Source organism: Micromys minutus, assembly GCF_963924665.1.
Source record: "Micromys minutus genome assembly, chromosome: 2".
Taxonomy (NCBI): Eukaryota; Metazoa; Chordata; class Mammalia; order Rodentia; family Muridae; genus Micromys; species Micromys minutus.
This window is the reverse complement of record NC_137971.1, coordinates 13802101-13826264: the sequence shown is the minus strand read 5'-3', so window position 1 is coordinate 13826264 and position 24164 is coordinate 13802101. Positions and strand designations below refer to the sequence as shown.

Genomic DNA, 24164 nt, shown 5'->3' with positions numbered 1-24164 from the left:
CTATAATGTCAAATCCCGCCCTTCTACTTCCTGTCTCAGCTGGCTTCTTACCCGACGTCATAACGGAAGTAGACGCTGGTCTTCTCTGAGCTCGTGGAAGAGTCGCGTGGGACTGTCGGCTCGCAGTTCTGCGCGTGCGATTGCTTTGAAGCAGCCCGTGAGGTATGCAGCGGTGGGAGCAGTGGGGCTGATGACCCGGGAGCTTCGGCGAGGAGGGAGGAGACCTCATGACTGTCACCTCGGTTTTCTGGCCTGGGTCTCAGAGTTTACTGCTAAGCACAGTTGGGTTGGGTTGGGAGGTCTGATCCTTCAATCCCCTCTGGGCTAGCAGTTCCTTTCAGCCAGGATGTATGTCCACTCAGGTACCTTAAGTGCCCTCTCTGCACGTGATCGCCAGACTGTTTGGTGCCTCAGTCTTATCAAGTCTAAAATGGGAATTAAGAGGTGGATTCCCAGCAAAGTAGATCTTGTGAGCTATACTGTTTCTATGAGGCATGCACCCATACAGAACATACCTTACATTTCTGCGCGGTCGTGGCCTCTTTCACAATCTCACTCCGTTACTAAAGTTTTCTTCCTAAGTATTCCAGAACCAAACAGACTGCCTTGCATCTTCATTTTTACCTAGTCCTGGTTCTCATGTTTTCCCTGATGTACATCATTTAAATTCTTACACTTACTTTCATTTTTCTTCTTATGTCCAATCTGTAGACCGAAGAATGTTGTTCTCCATTATTTTGTCATGTTCCCCAAGGCTCTGAAATATCACGTAAACACAAACTATTATTCTTTCTTTAAGTACCTTTCACCACAGAGTCAGATTGTTTTCTAAAATGTAAGTTGTTATGCTTTATTTTCCCTGTAGCTTAATTGAATAATTCAGCTTTTTAGAAATCCTTTGAAGAACTTTCTGACAGGCAAATGGCTGGTATATTTTGAGAAGTAAGCTTTTCTTTGTTTTTTTTTTCCCTCCCACATTGTCTACCATCATATTTCTCTTGCTGTTATTATTAGTTATTTTTGAGAGCTGTTATGTAGCTTTGGTTGGTCTAGAACTCACAGAGATAGGCCTGCCTCTGCCTCCCAAGTGCTGGAGTTAAAGGCATGACCCACCAGACCTGGCTCCTTATTTATTTAACGTACAGCTGAAAACCATCATTCTTATGAATCGTTCGTCTTCACTGAACCCTGACACTTCTTTTGTTTATGCTTTATAATCTGATTTGTATTTTAAATTATTTCCATTTTGTCTTTAAATAATATAAGAATGTGTGTGTATATATATAGGCACTCACCTGACATAATTACAGTAATACTAAATGAACGTTTACTACATTGAATCCATTTTTCCAGAAGACCGTGCACAGTGTATAGTTTATGGTTTTATGGTAGACAATATTGGAAAGATGGAAAAAATGGATTAATAGGAGCCTGACATGTCATTCCCCCCCCCTACATTGTTTCTCTATGCATCCCTGGCTGTCTTGGAACTCACTCTATAGACCAGGCTGGCCTCGAACTCAGAGACCCATTTGCCTCTGTCATCCTAGTGTTGGGATTAAAGCACCACCATTCAGCAGCACTTCAGCTATTTAATCATGCTCTTGAGTCTTGTTCATTGCTAGAGGTTCCCTTGCTCATTAATCATGTGCTTTATGAAGCTGCCATCAGTTACAGCTCACCATTGTCTTTCCGTCAGCTGCTGGAGACCCAAACATGGCAAACCTGGAAGAAAGCTTCCCCCGAGGGGGTACACAGAAGACCCACAAGTCAGAGAAATTTTCCCAGCAGATAGTTGAACAAGACAACTTATTTGATGTAAGTGGTATACTGCTTTGTCAAGACTGGAAACTTTCTAGCATCTTTGGGAGGACTGAGCCTCATTTGCAGCAGGAACTTTCTAGTGTCTTTGGGGAAGACTGAGCTTCATTCACAGAAGTTATTTTCCAGTTTGTTTTTCTTTGATGTCACTTCTAGAAATTGAACTCGTTAAAGATGCTATTGTAACTTGTCCTTAGGGAGTCTGTGCCGGTTGGTTAAGGATGGGGGGAGGGGTACTTTAGAATGAATTTTGCTTTTTTTTGGTGCTGGGGATCAAACCTAGGATGCTGTGCATGTTGGGCAAGTACTTTATTTCTGAGCTCCACTGCTCCAGTCTTAATCCTTGTGCATTTATTTAAAAGGCATCCTAGTAAATAAACAGCCTCATAGAGTAGTTTGTGGTCTAGATGCTAGAGAGACGAAACTGCCACTTGGGTGTGTGGCCTTAGTGTCACAGAATCTCTTCATGGTTCCATGTGGAATGGCGGTTCAGGGAAACAATGTATTTAGTTGAAACCACAAAGCTGCTAGTGGGAGAGCTTTGCCTTTTACTTGAGCTCTGTGCACTGTGACACATGGCTTCTTAACTGGGGAACCCTGGTGTCTTCCCTGCTCAATAGAGGAAGGACATAGGACATAAGAGACATTGGGAAGATGAAGGAGGCTTCTCAGATCATGGGCAAGGGAATCACTGGTGCCTGGGTGCTGGGCTTGGGAGTGCAGCAGACATGACAGAATTGGGGGAGTGGCTTGGGGGAGTTTAGAAATACAGGACAAAATAACATGCTCTTAAATGTGTGATAAAGGCTTAGATTTCGGCTTCTCATTCCTTTGCATCTTTATGAATCTTTTTCCTCGTTTAGATTTCCACAGAAGAAGGTTCCACTAAAAGGAAAAAGAGCCAGAAAGGGCCAGCAAAAACAAAAAAATTGAAAATTGAAAAGAGAAAATCCAGCAACTCTATGAAAGAGAAGTTTGAAATTCTTAGTCTTGAGGTTTGTTAACATTTGCTTTTCTCTAAACATATTCCTTAGGTTTGTGTGTGTTCTTTCCTCTTTCTTCCTTCTTTGCATGTATATACATACACACAATGATAAGTTTTCTGTGTGTGTCTATGGAGACTCGTGCAAATAGTGAGGAATGAGCTTTGGTACCTTTTGATTGTTGACCAATGCCTGGTGTCTTTTTTCTGTCCCCCCCCATAAGATCTTTTGCTGCCCAGGCTCTTTATGGAGCTGAAGACCTCCACCTTCCAAGTACAGGGATTAAAGGTGTGAGCTGTGTGTAGCCGTTTGTCTCCGTTTTCCCCTACTCTAACCCTCTGTCTGCCCAAGTTTGAACTTCAGCATCACATAAACCACAAGTGGCGGTGCATGCCTGCAGTCCTAGCACTTAGGAGCTGGCATTAGCAGGATCAGAAGCTTAAGGACATCCATGAGTTCCAGATGAGTTTGAGATACATAAGACTATCTCAGTGAACAAAGCAAATCATGGAAATGGTTAAAGATATATGTGATTTTCCTTGGCTTTAGTAGAAGTTACAGCTGACAGTAACTTTAGCAGTAATTCTAATCCTACTTCCCTCTCTCTCTCTCTCTCTCTCTCTCTCTCTCTCCCCCCCCTCCCCCTCACTCTCCTTCCCCTCCCTCCTGCCCGCCCTTCCTTCCTTCCTTTTTGATTGTTTTTGGAGACAGGATCTCAGTATGTATCTCACTATTGTAGATGTGAAATGATCTCAGGTAAATGGTGTGGTTTTTATGGTTCTTAAATTTTTATATTTTGTAGATATGTTCATTTTAAAATAGAAAAATAACCAAATTATTCTGACAGTAAAGATTCATTTGCCTGCAGAGATATTTTGTTTTAAAAATTTGTTTGACTTGGTGGCACTTTAGAAAACTAGAGATTTCATGTAAAAATGTGAGATCAAAGTACCCACAACAGAAAGCGCATTTTCCCCGTGTCTGAGATCTCAAGGAGCTGTGTCCTGGTCAGTGGCCCGTATATTCACTATGCAGTCTTCCAGGTGCTAAATGCGGGTTGCTAGGACACAGCAGGCGAATCCTCTGTAAGCTGCCTAGCCTGGTATGCTGTTTCTCACCAAGATCTTTTATGGTATCTGCCAGATGGCTAATGTGCCTGGATGTATACATGTGCATAACTTTTCCTTTTCTTTACAAAGTTCCTGTAGCATCCCTGTTGGGACCAGACAGCCACAGTGCCCCTAACTCCCATCATGGCTGTCTACCTTACTGTGTATATTTTCCTTCCTAGTCCTTATGTGAGGGGATGCGGATTTTGGGTTGTGTGAAAGAGGTAAATGAGCTGGAGCTGGTGGTCAGTCTTCCCAATGGCCTCCAAGGGTTTGTGCAAGTGACTGAAATCTGTGACGCCTACACTCAGAAGTTAAACGAGCAGGTGGCACAAGAAGAACCTCTGGAGGTAAGTGGCTCCTGGAGTCAGAATAGACCCAAACTGATGTAGACTCACTTTGCCAGGTGCTAAGAAAGGAAAACACATGCCATGAGAACATTGGTTTTCAGTCTTTCCCATTTATCTTGTGCGGGTGTGCACATGCCACAGCACACATGTGGAGCTCATATGGACATGTGGACAACTTGTGAAACTGAGATCTCTCCTTCCACCATGTGAATTCCTGGGAGCCAACAGAGATTCTCAGGCTTGTTCAGCAAGCATCTTTACCTGCTGGACCATTGTGCTGGTTTAAGGGGTGCAGTTTTAAAATAATACAGGGATTTTTGACTCAGCTTAGGGAACTTAGAACACCTCCCTAAGTTGTAGCTGAGATCTGCAGCATGAATGTTTGCAAAAACAGAAAGAAGGGAGAGCAAACAAATGAGGCAGTAGCCGAGAAGGCAGTGTTGCTAGCATAGGAAGAGTGAGAGGAAGAGCAATGTAGGAGGAAACAGTGTAGAAGCCAGTTGTACTAGCCTCAGATGCTGTAAGGAATGCTCTCACTGGAGTGGATAACATAGGCAGCAAAGCAAGTAAACTAAAATGGCATGAGCAGTTTCCTGGATCAGTTAGGAGGCTCCTGCTGTTACCATGGGCACTGGGGTCATAGCAGCTTAGGGCCAGGACTCACCAAGGATTGAAGGGATAAAGCCATTGCCTGATGGTGATTTGACATGGGGATTGAGGCAGAGAGGTACTGGGGACCAGTTGTAAGGTTTCCACTGTGTGTGGTTTGATGGGAGAGGTGGTTATTCTTTGGCTACTGTGTTGAATTTGAGGCACACTTGAGAGATCCAGGGACAGATGATTACTGAGTCTGAGGAAAGTTTGGTTGGAAATGAGTGTGTGGCCTTGTGTAGGTGGAGATGAAGTTGTGAAGGGAAGAAGGTGTTTACAAGGGTCGATTTAGAATGGGAAGACTGAAAGAGAGTCTAGAGTGAATGCTCAGAATCAGCAGGAGGGGCCAGCAGGATAAAAAAGAAAACCATTAACTGTTGATATGGGTGAGTGAGGGGCCTAACTCAGGGTTATAGATGTGTTTATATGGCATGCGTGAAGCTTTGGATTCAGTCCACAGACCAATAAATAAGAGGACTCCAGACTGGAGATAATGTTATAGAGCTTACTGTTTTAGCAGGTAAAGGAGATTGAGAGGAAGAATTTCATAGGATGCTAAAGAGGAGATGAAATAAACAATAAATACAGACAACACTTGGTCAGTCATTGACATCTACCCATTCCATGGAATAATTTTAAGACCATATGCCTAAGCTCAGAATTTTGACCGAACTGTAGATGCTTCCTCTCAAATGCTTACCCCATCTACCTTTTGGGTTCTTTGGGGGTTTGAACATGAGAAGCGGAGCAGTGGATTGATTCTTGGTTTAGAGGAAATATGTATCAGAGCTCTCTCTCTGGTTATGCAGGACCTTCTCCGCTTGCCTGAGCTTTTCTCTCCTGGAATGCTGGTGAGGTGTGTGGTGAGCAGCCTGGATGTCACAGAGAGTGGCAAGAAGAGCGTCAAGCTTTCTGTGAACCCGAAACGTGTCAACAAAGTGCTGAATGCTGAGGCCCTGAGGCCTGGCATGGTATGTATCTGGATGCCACTGGGAAGATGAGCTTGTCATGCCCTGTCTGCTGTGGGTGCATTTTGAGCCACCTTTTTCCTTTCTGCTTAATAGCCGTTTAGGAGGTGGGTCTTTCTGGAGCAGTGGTCTGTTAGGTACTTAGTGAACAATGTAGGCTTGAACCTCATTTTCTTTTTAAAGATTTATTTATTAATTATATATAAATACATTGTAGCTATCTTCAGACACACCAGAAGAGAGATCAGATCTCATTACAGATGGTTATGAGCACCATGTGGTTGCTGGAATTTGAACTCAGGACCGATAGAAGAGCAGCCAGTGCTCTTAACCACTGAGCCATCTCTCCAGCCTGAACCTCATTTTCTTATTGTGGAAGGAGGAAGGAAAAGTCTGTTTCTTTAGTAGCACAGTCAAGTGTCTGTACGGAGCATTCATGGGAGGCTTGGAGGTGGTGGAAGAGTTCCTCCTGCTGCTCACTCACCAGTTCTTCACAGAGTCAGTCTTTCCAGAACCCTGTTGTGTGAAATGCCAGTAAATGCAGGAAAAGGGCAGCGAGCAGTCAGCTTACCAGCTGCCTTAATGCCCAACTCTGTGGAGACTGAAGTAGACTTATTCCAGGCTAGAGCCCCCACATCCACTAGGTATGACAGAGGGAGCTGCACTCAAGTGTTTGCTGATTAAGGGTCAGATGTATCTTGAGGTGTTTGCTTAGAAGCCATGGGGCTTGGGGAAGCCCTGGAAAGTTTGATAGGATTTAGTGGCTACAGAGAGAGTAAAAGTAAAGTACGTTGCAGCAAGTTAACAAGCTCTGTGACTGGTTTTAGTCACTGTGGTTCAGTTCTCACAGCAAACGTGGGAGGCAGTAGACAGTCTCCCTTCTCCATTTGAGATCCCAGTGACTTCATAGAGAGCAGCTGATGTCAAAGCTGCACTGCTTGTCTTGAAATGGACAAGATGTCGGCAAGATGCTCTTTCTTAAGTGGTTGAAAAGCAGGAATGGAAGCTAAGATGGTTTCGATGCTCCTGGTCGTCCTGGCTCAGGGTGTGACTCTGGAGCCATGAAACCATCGCTCTTTGTATAATATAAAAGTATCTACATCACACTGCTCACTCTGGAAATGAACCCTTTAATCTCCATGAGAAAGCCATGTCTTCTCTTTTCCCCGGTAGGGAGCTGTGAACACAGGCTTGAGTGTTGTGACTAGTGAGCAGTACATTTGTAACATTCCCATTTGTATGGTAGTGAATTTGTGGGTGCCCCGTTGACCTTTGACCTGAAACTTCTGGGGATGTTTTCCCTTCCCCCAGCTGCTGACAGGCACAGTGTCAAGCCTGGAAGACCATGGCTACCTAGTGGACATTGGTGTTGGTGGGACCAGAGCTTTTCTGTCACTTCAGAAGGCGCAAGAATACATTCGACAAAAGAACAAAGGTGAGGTCGGGCAGAGAGAGTGGCTGGAGCGTGGGTGTGAGCGCAGGCGTATGGGATTATATGTAAATGTTTGTATGTCAATGCCCCTTTGATTAGTAGAAAGACAGACTGGGGACCCTGAAGTCCAGTTGGTTTTGGGGACATCAGTAAGTAATGCCAGCTGATAGGTAAGAAGATACAAGAAGGGCCAGAGAGTGACAAAGTTGTATGGTCTGGCTTCAGTTTTCATTTCCGAAATTTTACTGAACTTGGACTCCCAGAACCTATGACTGGCACTGCTGGCTTATTCATATTTTTTGAGAAGGTTGAATTCTACATCAGTTAGGTTAACATTCTCCTGGCTTATGAGTATCAGTTGCTCAAGGATTGGTGGGCTGTGGTTCTGTCCATGTTTGCTTGGTTAAGGAGCCTTCTCATTAAAATATAATTTTCTTTTGGGTGCTGGGCTGGGCTTACAGGTGCTAAGTTCAAAGTCGGCCAGTATCTGACCTGTTTGGTTGAGGAGGTAAAAAGCAATGGAGGAGTTGTGGGTCTCTCTATCGAGCACTCAGAGGTTTCTTCTGCCTTTGCAACTGAGGAGCAAAGCTGGAACCTGAATAACTTACTACCAGGGCTGGTGGTCAAAGCCCAGGTGCAGAAGGTAAGCTGTTCATTGTTACTAATATTTGGAAAAGAAAAAGATTTATTTGACATGTGGTGTACACCTCTAATCCCAGTATTTGGGAAGCAGAGGCAGGCAGATTTTTTGAGTTTGAGGCCAGCCTGGTCTATAGAGTGAATTCCAGGACAGCTAGGGCTACACAGAGAAACCCTGTCTTGGAAAATGATGTATTTTATTGTAATTATGTGTATGGGGTGAGGGTGTATGTGTGTTTGTACAGTGCTTGTAGTGACCAGAGCTACTGCATTTTCCTAGAGCTCAAGTTACAGGTGGTGGAGAGCTGCCTGTGTGGGTTCTAGAAACTACCCTCTGATCTTTGGAAGAGTGGTGCACTCTTGACCACTGACTGACCTATGTAATCCCCTGTAATGTATAATTTTTAACAACATGTTAATATGCATAATAACAAAACTACTGTCTTTCTGGTCATTGAGTACTTGGAATGCTGCTATTGTTGATATGAGAGTACTTTGGACAAAGTTATTTATTTATTTATTTAAGATCACATAGTTCTGGCAGGGCTGGAACTTACTATTTAGACACCAGGCTGGCCTCAAACTCAGATCTTTCTGCCTGTCTCTTCCAAGTTCTGAGATAAACAGAGTGCCACTATGCCCTAGATAAGTTATTATTATACCAAAAATTTTTTAAATAAAATTACTAATTTTAAAGCGATTATATTTACGGGTCTAGAGAGAGATGCTTGTTAAGAGTGCTTGTTGCTATTGCAAGTGACCTGGGCTCAGTTTTTAGCGCCCATATGATTCCTTGCAGCTATCTGTAGTACTACTTCCAGGTGATCTGACCTCCCTTCCTGACCTCCACAGGCACCAGACATGCACATGTACATACACTATAGTCAAAGCACTCAGACACATAAACTAAGTTAATCTAAAATAAAATTTTTTTTTAAAACTCTATTGAGCGTGAATGTGTGTAAGCACATGTACCATGGTGGAATTTAGATTTTTCTCTTCAGCCATATAGTTTCCAGTGATCAAAGGTTGTACGGCTTGGTAGCATGCAGACTTTTAGGAATGTTACTAATGTGCTTATATATACTACTATGAACACATATGTTGTTATTTGTAATTTGTGTGTTTGATGCAGGATACTGTATAGATCAAGCTAGACTCAAAGCCTTGATCCTTTTGTCTTAATATCTCTGGGATTGGCTTTATAGTCATGGTCAGTCCTTTTTTCTTTTATTTTTTGAGGTAAGATACGGGCCTGACTTCTAGAGCTCACTATGTAGAACCCCTTGGCCTTGAACTCCAAGATCTACTTACCTCAGCCTTTAGAATGCTGAAATTAAAGGCCCATGCTCCCATGCTGGCCCTGGTTATGGTTGGTCTTTCTGTCTCTCATTTGGATGTTGGGGATGAACATGCCTGTGTCTTATACTTGTTTATCCTCTTGGGAAGCATCCTCCTAATGGATGTGAGTGGGATCTCATGGAGAGTTTGATTAGCGTTTTCCCAACAGTAAGTGACTCTTCTCAATGAGGTGCTGCTCACTGGCTGTTTGTGCAGCTTCTTTAGAGAAATGTCTATTCATCAATGACTCTTTGCTTTTTCATAAAAATTAAATGATTCCTATTAATAAGGCTAGCTATGGGAGGAGACATGCATAATTGTGGGCATTGTGGAATCCAGTGTTTGTTATGAATTATCTCTCACATTCTAGGCCCCTCTATAGAATTTATTTAGATAATTTGTTATGCTTACTTCTAGGTAACTCAGTTTGGACTCCAGCTAAATTTCCTTACGTTCTTCACGGGCCTGGTTGACTTCATGCACCTGGAGCCCAAGAAAATGGGATCTTATTCTTCAAAGCAAACAGTAAGAAATGTTCCAGCGTTCTTTTCTTGGTTCCTAGCCCTGTCTAGTCAGGGGAGGTCTGAGGACTGCAGGTGTATAGTTTGTAGGGAGACAAGCGGAAAGGTGCTTTGGAAGGTGCAAGAAATGGCCAGTGGCTGGACTGAGATGAGAGAAGGAACAGCCACAGAAGGCAGCTTTTGGCTTTTACTTTAAAGGATGAATCATTAGTACAGGAGAACACAGTTTTTTTCAAGTAGAAAAATGTGGTTTAAAATGGTTTATGAGGTCAGGTACAGTGCTAAATGCACTCAGGAGATAGAGGCAGGATGATAGACCTTAGGTTTGAGGTCTCAGCCTGGTCAAGTTCAAGAGAGTCAGAACACACACACACACACGTATCCCACCTTCCCCAGCTCTTCACCTCACATACTCCTTACCCCTGATGCTGAGAAAAAGATCTATGAAGGCTGCTTAGAACTCATGTTAGAGTACTTACCTAGCATGCTCGAAGCCCTTGCTTTGGTTTTCCAGCACTCACTACTCCAGTATTCCATTTTTAAAAACTATTTATGTGTGTGGTTGGATTACTGAAAGCTGATGTTACAGGCACTTATGAGCCAGGAATGATCTTGGGTCCTCTGCAAATGTGGTACACGTTCTTAACAGATGAACTAGCTCTCCAGACCTACCCTCTCCCCTTTTCCCCTGTGATTCTGTAAATGTAGTTTTTGTTTTTTTTTTTAATTGCATTTTACTTGTTTGTTGGGGAAGAAAAGTGCACGTGTAGAGGTCAAAGGACAGCCTGGCGGGACTCAGCTCTCAGTCACCATGTAGGCTTTGGGGGTCAGATTCAGGTTGTCAGGCTTGGAGAGAGATGCTGTTCCCTCCTGTGCCCACTGAAGCACACTGCTGGCTCTGTCTGTGGTGCAGAGTCTCTTCTAGCTCAGGCTGGTCTCTGACTTGCTGTGTAGCTGGGTATGTCCTTGGGCTTCTGATGCTCCTGTTTCTCTGTCCAGAGTTTTGGCATTATAGACACAAGCTATCTCACCCAGCTTAGATCTTACTTCTAAAAAATGCCAAAATAAAGAACTACTTGATTAAAACACTGATTTTATAGTTGCATTTAGTAGTAATCCTGGTGGGTTTTCTACAGATACCTAAATGCCAAAAATTTTCTACAATGAAACAAGTATTTAAAAATGTATGTTACTTAGAATTTTTTAATTCTTCAATGATTCCATTTCACTTTTAGAATAATAATAACACATATATACTTCTATATCTTAAAGAGAAACATGTTTGGCCCAGTGCTGTTAATTTCATAGTGAACTTTCTAGTGCAGATTATGGTAGTCATGTTTGTGTAAAGAGTTGACACAATCTGCATGTTTTAACCTTGTTGATCAGATGGATATTCAAGGTGTTTTGATGGATACTTCGTCAGTCAGTCCGTCTGGGACATTGGTGGTTCCTGAAGATTGTAACACTAACCTGGTTAGCGTGGATCTCCAGACCCTTAGAAGGTCTGTTGTCTGTTGTATTACATGGACACCTCCTGCCCATCTCCTCATTTTGCTCTTTTGTCCAGGTAAAAGCCTGCATCCTCTGCGTCCATCCTCGTACGAGAGTTGTGCGACTGAGCCTGCGTCCCATCTTCCTGCATCCTGGGCGTCCACTCACCCGAATCTCTTACCAGCAACTAGGGGCTGTTCTGGATAATGTTCCTATTCAGGGTTTTTTCAAGAAGGCTGGGGCTGTCTTCAGGCTGAAGGATGGGGTACTGGCCTACGCCCGGGTAAGGAGGCTTCTTAGGTCAAGAATCTCATTACTGGAAGGACTTTAGGGAAGATGGGTTCTTTTCTGCTTCCTTCATTCCTTGATAATAATTTCTTGTGTGATTCCTGGCCAGTGGGAAGAAAGAACAGGGATGAGAGAGCCAATCCAGGGCTCAGCAAAGCCTTTTTGTTGTTATTGTTAAGATTCTAATTTTTTTAAATTATTGTATATATGTGGGCTTGTACATTTAAGTACAGTGCCCATGGAGACTAGAGCAGAAAGTCAGATCCTCTGCAACTAGAGTTAAAGGAGGTTGCAAGCCACCCATCGTGGGTGCTGGGAACTGGACCCAGGTCTTGTGCAAAAGCAGTACACACGCTTTCCTAGTCAGCCATCCCTCCAGTGCGAGCAAAGCTTTTTGTTAAAGGGCTAGATGGAGAATACTTTAGGCTGTGCATTTTGTGCCAACAGCTCAGCCATGCTGCATGAAAGCAGCCACAGCAGCATGTGACTGAAGCGGCTCGGTTACCATCTAGTAAGACTTGTTTATAAAAGTAGGTAGGCACTGGCATATGAGTGTAGTTTATTGACTCATGCTCTGGGCTTCTTCCTGTAATTCTGTTAGTAAAGGGTAAGGATTTTCAAGTTTTATCTGTGCAGATCGTGAGCCACCATGTGGGTGCTGGGAGTTAAATCTGGGTCATAAAAGTGCAGCCAGTGCTTTTAACCACTGAGCCATCTTCATCTCACAAAGTACTATCTTTATAGTAGATGATAAATGTATTGTCATCTCAATGTGTTTTGAACTGTGCAGAGCTATGTTTCTGACTTACCTTTACTCATTTGGTATTCTGTAGCTCAGCCATCTCTCTGATTCTAAGAAAGCATTCAATGCTGAGGCCTTCAAACCGGGGAGCACTCACAAGTGTAGAATCATTGACTACAGCCAAATGGATGAGCTGGCCTTGCTCTCTCTGCGGAAGTGAGTGTCATTAGCACACATGTGCATATGTGTTTCTACTTTCTCCTGACCTAGATGAGGGTATCCTTTCTTGGTGGCATGATTGTGGAGGTTCCGAATTTTAGGTAACCCCTTCCATAGACTTTGTAATCATATATTTTTCTTTTGTTCTAGATCAATTATTACAGCTCCGTTTCTTAGATATCAAGACATCAAAACAGGAACAGTAATAAAGGTAAGAACTGAATACTCCGTGGGTCCTTCTCCACCTTCATGTGAAGACATGTTCCTGCAGTCTAAAAACTGAAATCTCTGCTCTTCCCTTGGGTGACTTATAATTAATTTCAAAGTAAAGTCTTATTAGCCCCACCTAATGGAGACAATGGGTAACAAGTCCTGGGGTTTGGGATTTGGTGGCAATTGTTAGAGCAGATTGAAAGCTAGTTGTGTAATGTTAGTCAGAAACGACTCCAGGTACCGCTCCTCCGAGTGCAGCAGTAACTGAGCAGTTCATTTTTAGGTGGAGTTCATGCCTTGAGAGATCTAGTCCCTTCTAGAGAGTTCCTTCACAAAGGACAGGGAGTGTACACTTAGGCAGAAAGCATAAAAGGCTTCAAACATAAGCCTGGCTAAGTCTGGGTTGGTGGCACGGAGTGGCTTATTCATGTGAGATGGTGAAGGTGGGCACAGAAACAGACAGGACAACTCTAAGTAACTCTAGTAAGAGAAAATATGTTCTTGTGAAATCATGATGTCTTTTCTTTGGACTCCATAGGGCACAGTCCTGGCCATAAAGCCATTTGGGATTCTGGTGAAGGTGGGTGGTCAAATAAAAGGCCTGGTACCCTCCATGCACCTGGCTGATATCATGATGAAGAACCCGGAGAAGAAGTACAACAGTGGGGATGAGGTCAAGTGCAGGGTGAGTCCCTGACCGAGTTGGTGTTGGGGTTTTGGGGAGAGAGGGGTTCTCAGTGGAAGTTTCTACCTTTTTCTGTGACATGAGTGTGTAACCTCTGCAGGGTAGCCAGTTCTTTACCTAGCGTTGGGAAGAGGAAAGTGAGGCCCGGCCTGTGTAGTAGAATTGTGAGTTAAGAGAGACGTACAGGGAAAATGAGCAGGCTAGGTATGTGACCTTTTGCCACATGGTTTGGTACAGGCTATATGCTATGCTCAGAGCTCAGAGGGGAAGGGTAGGAATCAGCTACAGAATCATTATCAGTAATCACTACCATATGCTATATGTTCTGTGTCTTAAAATCTCTTTACGAAGTAACTATATTGTTCCTGTTTCCCAGGGTAAGAAAAAGCTAAGTCTCTGTAGAGCTCCTCAGCTAGTAAATGGCAGTACCACCTCTCAGATGTAGCCCAGTGTGATAATAATATCTTCTGGACCAAGGTGGAGCTCAAAAAATGGACAAGGTTGGGAAAGTTGTGGAAGAGTGGGGGATATGTCAGACTCAGAAAAAGCCATGAAATGTCATAGCAAAACTTATTATTGTATATAATACGTATACCAATCAAAATCTCCTTTAAGAAGTGTCCCAGACACCGGGAGGCAGCTCAGTGGGTAAAGGTGCTTGCTGTAGCCTGAGTTGGGTTCCCAGAGCCCTCATAGCGAAGCAAGACAACCACCTACTGACCTCTATACACTTATATCATGGTACCTGCATACCTCTCCTAACCCCACAAACATACATGCACCATGGCATGTTCATGCCCCAAACTCTCCTACATACAAACGCAAGTACCATGACACATAAGACTTTTGACACACACAATAAATTAATTTAATTTAAAAAAAAAAAAAAACAGCCCAGATTATGCCATAAAACCATAAGAGGTTTCCAACAAGCACTTGAACCTCTCAGGATCTTGTTATAAGACGCAATGCTATACTGAGGGCCCACAGCTCAGGCAAGGGAGTTTCTGGTTCTGTTTTGTCCTGGTATTGATGGTTGAACTCAGGGCCTCCTGTGTGCTAAGCATGCTTCATTTAAACATACTACTGGCTAGAGCTGGGCTTTCTTAGTGTACTATACGTCATTATTATTGATTCATAAAGGCCCATAGTTGCACATTGGTGCAAATTTCTGGGTAGTAAGGTTGAGGAATTAAAAGCAGGTAATTGGATTGGTCAGTCTTAGATTATAACTAATCAGTAGCACTAACGGTGTAATAGGTGTAATAAGGTGACCCACTAGGCATGAGGTGTGCTACTGTAAGTTTCCAAAACTCCAGGCTAGGTGCTGTTGAAGAGAATGAGAGATTTCTGTGCTTTAGATGGCCATCCTGCAGGAAACACAAAGATTTACAGCTGCGATTATTAGAGGTAAAGGGTACTTGGCCTTTGGGTCTGTGGGGTAACAGGCCAGTCAGTGACTGTCTTAGTAACAAACTGACTGGTTGATAGCCTCTATCCTTCCCCTAGGTTCTGCAGTGTGACCCTGAAGCCAAGAAGCTAATAATGACCCTGAAGAAAACCCTTGTTACATCCAAACTACCTGCCATTACCTGCTATGAAGATGCCAAACCCGGCCTACAGACGCATGGTGTTATCCTAAGGGTCAAGGACTATGGCTGCATTATAAAGTTCTACAATGGTGTGCAGGGGCTAGTACCCAAGCATGAGCTTAGTACCCAGCATATCCCTGACCCAGAGAAGGTCTTTTACGCTGGCCAGGTAATCCTTCCTTGTACAGGCCTCCTGCCCTTAGTAACTCTGTGAACACAGGTTTAAAGGAGCAGTAAGCATGTAGCTGCTTTTAAGAAGAAGAGGGAGGAGCATAGATAAAGTGGGCCCGAGCCAGTTCAAAGAGGGTGGGTGTTAACCCAGAAAGACTCTGGAATCTAGTGGACAGAGCCCCACTACCAGTTAAGTGGTACTGGTCCGTGAGTTTGTGTTTCTCTTAAGAACTTTTTAAAACTTTAGGCTCATAACCAGAAGTTAGTTATGTCTTCATTAAAGAAGGTTGGCTTATAGGGCTTTTAATATAGTCTCTATCCATCACCTTTTTCCTACCTTTGATCTGTCCCAAAGTCTTGGTGGATCTTCCAGGCCCCTGCAGAGCTCATGGAGAGTACTTTGCTCTGGGTTCTGAAGGCCTGCTGCTGCAGTCGATGCCAGACACATGTGCTTTCTCACCAGGTGGTAAAGGTGGCAGTGCTGAGCTGTGAGCCTTCCAAAGAGAGGATGCTCCTGTCCTTCAAACTGTTGAGTGATTCGGTGCCAAAGGATGAGAGTGTTGAGAACAGTAAGAAGAAAGGAAGAGCCGTGAACATTGGACAGGTACCTGGACAGTGCTCATGTCTTACAGTGACAGTGGTACTGGAGGGGTACTAGAACCTGTGGAAGAAAAGAACAGTGGCTGAGATCCTGGGCCCTTTTTTCTACCTGCCTTAGCAGATGGCAGCTGGCAGGAGAGAAAAGTGTTATGGCACAGCTTTGCCAGTCTCTTCTCTGGTTGCCAAGGCCAGCCTGCAGTTGCCTTTTCCCCCCAGGAGTCAGCAGAGGAGTCCTGGTGAGGGGTACGGGTGGAGATGTGGGGTCTAGAGGAACGTTCCTTTGCTGTTAGCCTCCTAGTGGCCTGCATACTGGGATCAGGTACCTCTGAGCTCTTTGCTCAGGAAGGGTGTCTTTTCTGATTCTGAGCAGTTGGTGGATGTGAAGGTTCTGGAGAAGACCAAAACTGGGCTGGAGGTGGCCATCTTGCCTGACAACATCCCTGCTTTCCTTCCCACGCCTCATTTGTCCGACCATGTTGCCAATGGCCCGCTGTTGCATCACTGGCTCCAGACAGGTGACACCCTTCACCGAGTTCTGTGTCTGAGCCAGACTGAGAGACACATTGTATCCTTGACTGGAATCTGGGGATGGGGGAGGACTTGGGCACTTGATGGGAAATTCTAGACTAGAACTAGGAGGGAAAAAATCCAACTACTTGAGCTTAAAAATGCTTCCATAAGAGCACATTGATGGCCTGTCCCAGAAAGTCCCTGGAAACATGAGGTAATGCTTAACAATGTGGCCTCTCCAACATCTAGTGTGTTGTTCCTGCTGTGGTTCTCTGTCTGGAGAGAGCCATGGTGATCTCCAAGTCAGTAGAACAGAAAGAAGAAATGGAGCAATAGACATTTTGTTTGTCTTCTGGGACATTCCTTAATAAGGTTCCTCTAGGTTCTTTGCAGGAAGCCAGCTTTGGTCTCCACAGTAGAAGGTGGCCAGGACCCCAAGAGCCTCTCAGAAATCCATCCTGGAATGCTGCTCATTGGTTTTGTGAAGTGCATCAAGGACTATGGAGTGTTTGTCCAGTTCCCTTCAGGTCTTAGTGGACTGTCCCCCAAAACTGTAAGTTCAGTTCTGTGCACAAGGGCCTTTGAGGCGAGATCTCAGGTTCCTAGACCTGCTGAGAAGCAGCAGTGGACTTAATGCTTTAAGGAGTCAAAGGGAACCAGGTGTGAAGGCCACTGGGGAAGACTGAGTGCAGCCTGCGGGTTGGTCCTCCCACCTGCTCTGTCCTGGAGGGGCCTCTGTCTCTCTCACACAGTAGTATTAGGTGACAGTGGCTTTGACTGATGACTGTTTCCAGTGTGAAAAGGACTGAACTTGTGTTTATAGAGTGTTCAGGGTAAATTTTCCTGGATAGTCCAATGTAATTTTTAAAGCCTCCTGTGGTTTTAAAGGTGTGAAGACACCAGTATATCCCTGGAATTTTCTCTCCTCTGTGCCATTGAATTACAAACTTTTCAGATGGGAAAAGATCCGGACATATTTTAGTGGAGTCGTGCAGGACATAAAGTATGACAACACTGAGCAAGCAGCTGAGGGCTGACCCTGCCCCAGGCTCATAGACACCCTCAGCCAGGCACACTGGTGCACCCCTACTCTCAGCTCTGACAGGCCAGCCTGGCTTACCTAGTGAGACTTGTCACTTGTCTAAAGAAACAGACAGATTCTCTGGCCGGGTTCTCTAAAATTTTGGAAGGGAGGGTCTCATTGCACCCCTGCCAGTGAAAGGGGGAAGGACAGAGTGTTGCCCCAGGTGTTGAGACAAGAACATGTTCTCCCCTTTGGCTTGCCGGTAATGTGCCTTCTAGATGGTGTCATCTCTAAATGCTAGGTTGCACAGCCAGCGCCTCTCATTTTTGTGAAAGGGGAATAAAACTGTGCTCAGAGAGAGCTGGGGAAAGTACACAGGCCCCCTTTGTCCTTAGTCCTGCCTGTCTTAATGGACAATTACTTTCCCCTCCCATTTTCAGATCATGAGTGACAAGTTTGTAACCACTCCAAGTGAACACTTTGTGGAGGGTCAGACAGTCGTTGCTAAGGTGACCAATGTGGATGAGTCGAAGCAAAGGATGTTGCTGTCTCTGCGGCTGTCAGACTGCAGTCTGGGGGATTCGTCCAGCACCAGCTTCCTCCTCCTGTGCCAGTGCCTGGAAGAGCTGCAGGGCATTCGGAGCCTCATGAGCAACCAAGGTGGGGCATGTTTAGAAGAGGCAGGAAGCAGAGGCTAAGGTCCACCACCGGTGTGTGCTTTCATTGTACCTGTGGTTAGGGTGAATGGGGCTGTCTATAATCTAATACAGCTCACACTGTTTGAGGGATGAAGTCTTTGTGTGTCCAGTTTGTTCCTAAGCCGTGGGTGGCTGTAACTCACTGTGCATAGGCCAGGCTGACCTCAAGCTGACAGAGATCTGATTACCTCTGCCTTCCAAGTTCATGCACCACTGTACCTGGTCTGCCACTGGATAGTTTGTCTGCAGTGAGCCCACTCTTCAGTGTCAGTGATTTGATTGTTCTCTGTTCCATGCTGCTGGCACATTTCCAGAGGAAAGGGTTGCTGAGAGTGTCCCTCACTAATTCCCTGCTCTCTTTGGGCCTTTGGTAGACTCTGTATTGATCCAGACGCTGGCTGACATGACCCCAGGGATGGTCCTTGATGCCATGGTACGAGAGGTGTTGGAAGATGGTTCAGTGGTGTTCGGCGGGGGCGCTGTGCCTGACCTGATCCTGAGAGCCAGCAGATACCACCGGGCAGGTGAGTCTACTCATCATGGATGGTTGGTGAGACCCTGTGCTTCTCCCTCTGCTGGATACAGAATTTCTAAGATTCTGTAGCAGATGAGTTAGTTCAGTTGAGCATACTTACCTTGTGTGGATGAAAATCAAGACCATTGACAGCAGGGTGAATGTTGTGTGTGGATCTTGTGATGGTTAGCATCACTGCTCAGCTGACTAGGACCTAGAATTACCTGGGTGTGCATAGGGAGTGGGGCCATCTTGGTTTGTTAATTTCAGTGGGATGGCATGGACTGTGCTCCTGGGCTGTGTAAGTAAAGAAGGGGAGCTTTTTGCTTCTGCTTCTTGACTGCATGCAGTTTGATCAGTGCTTCCAGTTTCTGCTGACTTGACTTCCCCATCACAATGGACTTAACCTTTCTCTCAGGAGCTGCTTTTGTCCGAGTATTTTATTATAGTATCAAGAAACTAAGATAGAAAAACCTTTATTTTAGTTGGGTGATGTTGGGATTTTATGTATAAATTAAGGCCCAGCCCAGGCTTAGCTATGTGTGGTAGACCATCTTGCTCTCTCTAACTCTGGGCCATGTAGATATAGCCATATTCTGTCTTTGCCTTTTGGACTGAGGGGTCCTGGAGGGTGGTCTTCCCTTCCCCTGTTCTACAAGGCTGATTTGCTGTGCTTGGCTCTGCACTGCAGGGCAGAAGGTGGAGCCTGGGCAGAAGAAGAAGGTCGTGGTTCTACATGTGGACATGTTAAAATTGGAGGTCCATGTTTCCCTTCACCAGGACTTGATGAATAGGAAAACTAGAAAGGTGAGCTCACGTCCAGTTTCATCTTGAAGCTTTCTATCTCCACCTCCACACTGCTCTCAGGCTCAGAGAACCGACAACGTGTTCATGTGCCTGGTTCTGTTCAGGGTTTTTCCTGTTTTACTCTTGCCTTGGTGTAGCTAAAGGGACAGATTTTCATGCTGGTTAGGGTGGTAGATTTTATGATTCAGCTATTTTTAGGGCCAATTAGGCACCGTAATGTGTGAGAAGACCACAGGTCGGGAGAGTTAGAGGGTAGAACCAGACAGTCTGGCAAATGTGTGCCTTGCTCACATGGCACAGACTGTTTGGCTCCATCCAGTTGTTATCAGAGGATCAGAGGACTCTCTGGGTCTAATGTTGGTAAATGTATGATGTCATCCACCCCATACCAACCCTTCCCTAACTCTTTGGTTTTTTTTCTAGACAAGTTGGCTTTTAACTCGGTCTTGCCTTAGCCTCTCAAGTACTTTTTTTTTTTTTTTTTAATATAAGGAGGCATAATTTAGATTTTTATTAGAAATACATGTTGAAAATGTTTTAAACTAACTTTAAAAACAAATCTGAAACAATCAGTCTGGTCTGGGCATCCTGATGTACAGGCAGCATGGCCACACTCCGTCCTGCCGCCTCTGTACGAGTTGGGCATGGTGGTGTACTCCTTTAACCCAGCAGAGGCAAACACATCTCTTGACTGACCTGGTCCTCAGAGGTCCAGGGCAGACAGCTACACACAGAAACCCTGTCTTAAAAAGGATAGGTTTAAGGAAAATCTCAAATCTGTAGAGATATTCTCTTATTTCTATTGCGTATTTAAAGTGAAATGCTTGGGATGCGAAGTGTTTTAAAATTTCTGGGTTTTGTTTCTGAATTTGTTTTGTTATTTGAACCAAGTTTCCTTCTGTAACTCTGGCTGTCTTCCATTTCCTGAGTGCATGCCAGCAGCATGCTAGGCAACCTCAGACTTTTTTTTTAAAGATTTATTTACTTTATGTATATACGTACACGGTGGCTGTCTTCAGACACACCAGAAGACGGCATTGGATCCCATTACTGATAGTTGTGAGCCACCATGTGGTTGCTGGGAATTGAATTGAGGACCTCTGGGAGAGCAGTCAGTGCTCTTAACCTGTGAGCCATCTCTCCAGCCCACCCTCAGCCTCTTGAATTTTGGAATATTTACACAGACATTACTGGTTGAGTATTCCTAATTCAAAAGATCTGAAACCTGAAATGCCTAAAAATGTAAAACTCCTGGTCTCATGTACCAGTGACCTCAAAAGCATGGGCTTTGAGTTTCTTCAGTTAGTTATGCTTAGTCTGCATTTGATCATTATCCCCCAAGTGTTGTTGTTTTTGTTTTTGAGACAGTTTCTCACAACATAGTCCAAGCTGGCTTAGAAATCCAGTGGTCCTGAACTCTCCGGCTGCTTACCTCATCCTCCCAGGTGCTGGCAGTACAGGAAGTGTCAGCATTCGCTCGCTCTCTGCAGCGGAAGCCTCCCACCTCACCGTCCCAGTAAAACTCAGGCACAGCAGTCTGAACACTGTGGACCCGTGAGACGAGTAGAGCAGAGCGCTGTCCATGGAGAGCTATCAGTAAAGTCTCCTGCCTCCGTGGGGGAACAAGCAGTGCAGGGCTGTAGTCTCTGATTCACCAGAATAACCTCTAAAGTTCTAGGATGGAACCTAGGAATTTAAATTCAAAACAACCAAAGCCAGGCATGCTAGCATACCTTTGTAATCCCAGCTCTTGGAAGGCTGAGGTAGGAACCTTGTGAGTTCTAGACCACTGGATTACATAGCAAAACCCTGTCTGAAAAAAAGAACAAATGCAAGGGGCTTCTGGGGATGATGGGCACAGAGTGTTCAGGGATGGAAAGCCGTGTCTGGTGCTAAGCTAGTTGCTTACAGCCCAGTTTCCTAGGTATCAGGGAGCTTCTCCATATACTGTCATGTGGGTCCATAGATAGGAAAGCATACTATGTGGAGAGACTGAATATGACTTTTCCTTTTTCCAGCTGAGAAAAAGCAGCAGACACCAGGGAATCGTGCAGCATCTGGAGGAGTCCTTTGCTGTGGCCTCCTTGGTGGAGACTGGCCACCTTGTGGCTTTCTCTCTGATCTCTCACCTCAACGATACTTTCCACTTTGACTCTGAGAAGCTACATGTGGGGCAGGGTGTCTGCCTCACCCTCAAGACCACAGAACCAGGAGTGACTGGTTTGATTTTGGCCGTGGAAGGGCCAGCCTCTAAGAGGACCAGGATGCTAGATCGGAGGGATTCAGAGACAGTTGATGACAAAAGGGAGGAAGAGGAGGAGGAGGAGGAGGAGGAAGAGGAAGAGGAGGACTTGACTGTGAAGTCTAAGAAGAGGCATAGCCTGGCTATTGGGGACAAAGTCACCGGGACCATTAAGTCTGTGAAGGCCACACATGCTGTTGTGACCCTAAATGATGGCTTCGTTGGCTGTATCCATGCATCCCGAATTCTAGATGATGTTCCAGAGGGCACCTCTCCTACGACCACACTGAAAGCTGGGAAGAAAGTCACTGCAAGAGTGATCGGTGGGCGAGATATGAAGACATCTAAGTATGAGGTTTGGGGAGATGGGACTGGCTTTGAGGGGACTGGCAGTCACAGGAAGGATGGGGACATAAGCAGGTGTTGCATGTAAATAATAATTCCTCTTAGTTAACTAAAAGGTAGTCAGTCAGAATCCTTTGGCCTGGTTATGTTTTTAAATGCTATATAGCAATTAAAGGGCGGATTTAAACTTAGACTTGGCTTTGAATTTCAGATTAACTGCTGAGTCATTTCTGTAATTTGTAAGGTGAGAATAAAGTCTACCTTGGAAGGCCCATGGGGAAACTGACAAAGTGAATGTATATGCTACCTGCATAGTAGGCTGCTGCCTTGTGCTCTTGTTCATGCATATCAGCAGTTCTCACCCTTCACGGCACACCTTTTATTTGTATTATTTGTGTGTGTGCACATGTGCACACATGCATTCACAGGCACACACATGCTTTGACCCATACATGGCAGTTAGAAGACAACTTTTCTCTCCTGCCACCTTGTGTGATCTGAGGATTGACCTTAGGTGGGCAGGCTTGCACACAAGCTGTCTTAATGGCCCCTTACTCTAAATCTTGTCTTGTTATCATATTGGATTTCCTATTATAACAAGAAAAGAAAGAGTTCAAAATCTGACCTATGGATGGCATATTAAAGTAAGTCAAGTCTTCTCAATGCCTGATACGATAGTCCTTAAAGACCCTCAGTGGACCTTCATCAGCCTAGTGTGTTGGTGTGAGGTGGGTGGTAATCAATTTGGGTTATAGTGGGAAAGAAGAAAGAAATCTGAGATCATTATGTTAACACTTAGAAGTGATTTGAATTCTTTCCCTCTAGGTTTCTTCCAATAAGTCACCCCAGATTTGTTCTGACCATCCTGGAGCTGAGTGTTCGGCCAAGGTGAGAGAAAACCTAGCAGTGGTCTCAAGGAAAGAGTACTGCTCTTTGGAACCAATAACCCCGAGTTCTTCTTGAGCTTACTGTGTTAGGGCTTCTTTGCCTCTCTGTGTCTGAGTCTCCTTATTTCTCTCCCCAGACACATTCAGTTTGTCTCCATGGAGTTGCTAATCTGCCCTTTTCTTCTCTGGAGACTGTAGACTCAGAGCTTTTGCCCACAAGGTCCAGCTCAGCATCTCATGTCAGGGGTTCTAGTGCACTATCTTTTCCTTTGCACCTTGACGTGGTATATCTTAGTTAGCAGCCTTTTCTTCTTCCTTTTCCCCCTTTGGTATTTTGAGATAGGGTTTCTCTGTGTAGCTTTAGCTGTCATAGAACTCACAGCGTAGATCAGACTGTTCTTGAACAAAGAACTCAGAGATCTGCCTGCTTCTGCCTCCCAAGTGCTGGGATTAAAGGTGTTGTGCCTGGCTTAATATACTTTTCTGTTTCCTTTAGTTTAAGATTGGCTTTTATTAATGTATTCTGTGCTTCTGCCCTGTGTAAGCTTTCTGTGTGTGGCAGGACTGGGCTAAATAAAGTTTGCTGCCTTTAAAAAGATGTTTTGAATGGACGGTTGTGGCACAGTGGGAAACTACTTACTGAGGGCATGCAAGGGCCTAGGACTGCTGAAAAGAAGTTCTGGGGGGGATACCGGCGTCAGTTTAAACGATAGTAATTTAATCCTGTGAAAGTACCAGACTGCACTCATTCTCAAAGGGTGGGTTACATTTGGCTGGTTTCTGATCTTCATAAAAATTGTAGAAAATCTCTTACAGTGCCACGGCCAACAACATTGAACTCATTCCCCTGTGCTCATGTGCAAGCATTTTTCTTAAGTGGAATTACTGAGTCAGAATAGTTTCTATGTTCACTAGTACATACAGCCACATTTAAAAATTTTAAGAGCGCCAATGTACAAGTGTGTGGATGAGTCTTGTCTTGTTTTAGAAACCATCTGAGTGGGTAAATTGGGTTAGCAAGTCTTCTTTGTATGATTTTTTTGTATTTAGTCATTTGTGGATTGATAACTTTCAGATCACATATTCTTGCAGGTCTGAAAGTGAGTTGATATTGGCAGCTTAGCAGAGGCCAGAGGCCTGGCTTTGAGTTAAGCTCTAACTTCAGCAGACAGTCAAGTTCAGCGAGATTGTTTATAAGAGCATTTCTGCAAGCTAAAGTACTATGGAAAGAATGAAAATAATATTTTGTTTGTTTGCTTGGTTTGTTTTTGGTTTTTTTGAAACAAGGTTTCTCTGTGCCCTGGCTGTCCTGAAACTT

The 24164-nt window shown here is 44.5% G+C and overlaps 1 protein-coding gene across 1 annotated transcript in view; it reads left to right on the top strand.

Annotated features, from left to right (window-relative positions):
• The first annotated feature begins 70 nt into the window (after positions 1 to 70).
• PDCD11 (programmed cell death 11) overlaps positions 71 to 24164 on the top strand; it is a 37895-nt gene continuing 13801 nt past the window's right edge. The window contains exons 1-21 of the mRNA XM_080911614.1: positions 71 to 162; positions 1700 to 1818; positions 2685 to 2816; positions 4096 to 4263; positions 5724 to 5885; positions 7194 to 7317; positions 7776 to 7957; positions 9712 to 9819; positions 11386 to 11592; positions 12431 to 12555; positions 12709 to 12769; positions 13310 to 13456; positions 14966 to 15217; positions 15683 to 15823; positions 16190 to 16384; positions 16712 to 16882; positions 17794 to 18013; positions 18426 to 18575; positions 19257 to 19372; positions 21391 to 21962; positions 22785 to 22847. Coding sequence (XP_080767740.1) covers positions 1717 to 1818; positions 2685 to 2816; positions 4096 to 4263; positions 5724 to 5885; positions 7194 to 7317; positions 7776 to 7957; positions 9712 to 9819; positions 11386 to 11592; positions 12431 to 12555; positions 12709 to 12769; positions 13310 to 13456; positions 14966 to 15217; positions 15683 to 15823; positions 16190 to 16384; positions 16712 to 16882; positions 17794 to 18013; positions 18426 to 18575; positions 19257 to 19372; positions 21391 to 21962; positions 22785 to 22847 — 3398 coding nt within the window. The 5' untranslated portion in view covers positions 71 to 162; positions 1700 to 1716. The remainder of the gene's footprint in view (positions 163 to 1699; positions 1819 to 2684; positions 2817 to 4095; positions 4264 to 5723; positions 5886 to 7193; positions 7318 to 7775; positions 7958 to 9711; positions 9820 to 11385; positions 11593 to 12430; positions 12556 to 12708; positions 12770 to 13309; positions 13457 to 14965; positions 15218 to 15682; positions 15824 to 16189; positions 16385 to 16711; positions 16883 to 17793; positions 18014 to 18425; positions 18576 to 19256; positions 19373 to 21390; positions 21963 to 22784; positions 22848 to 24164) is intronic.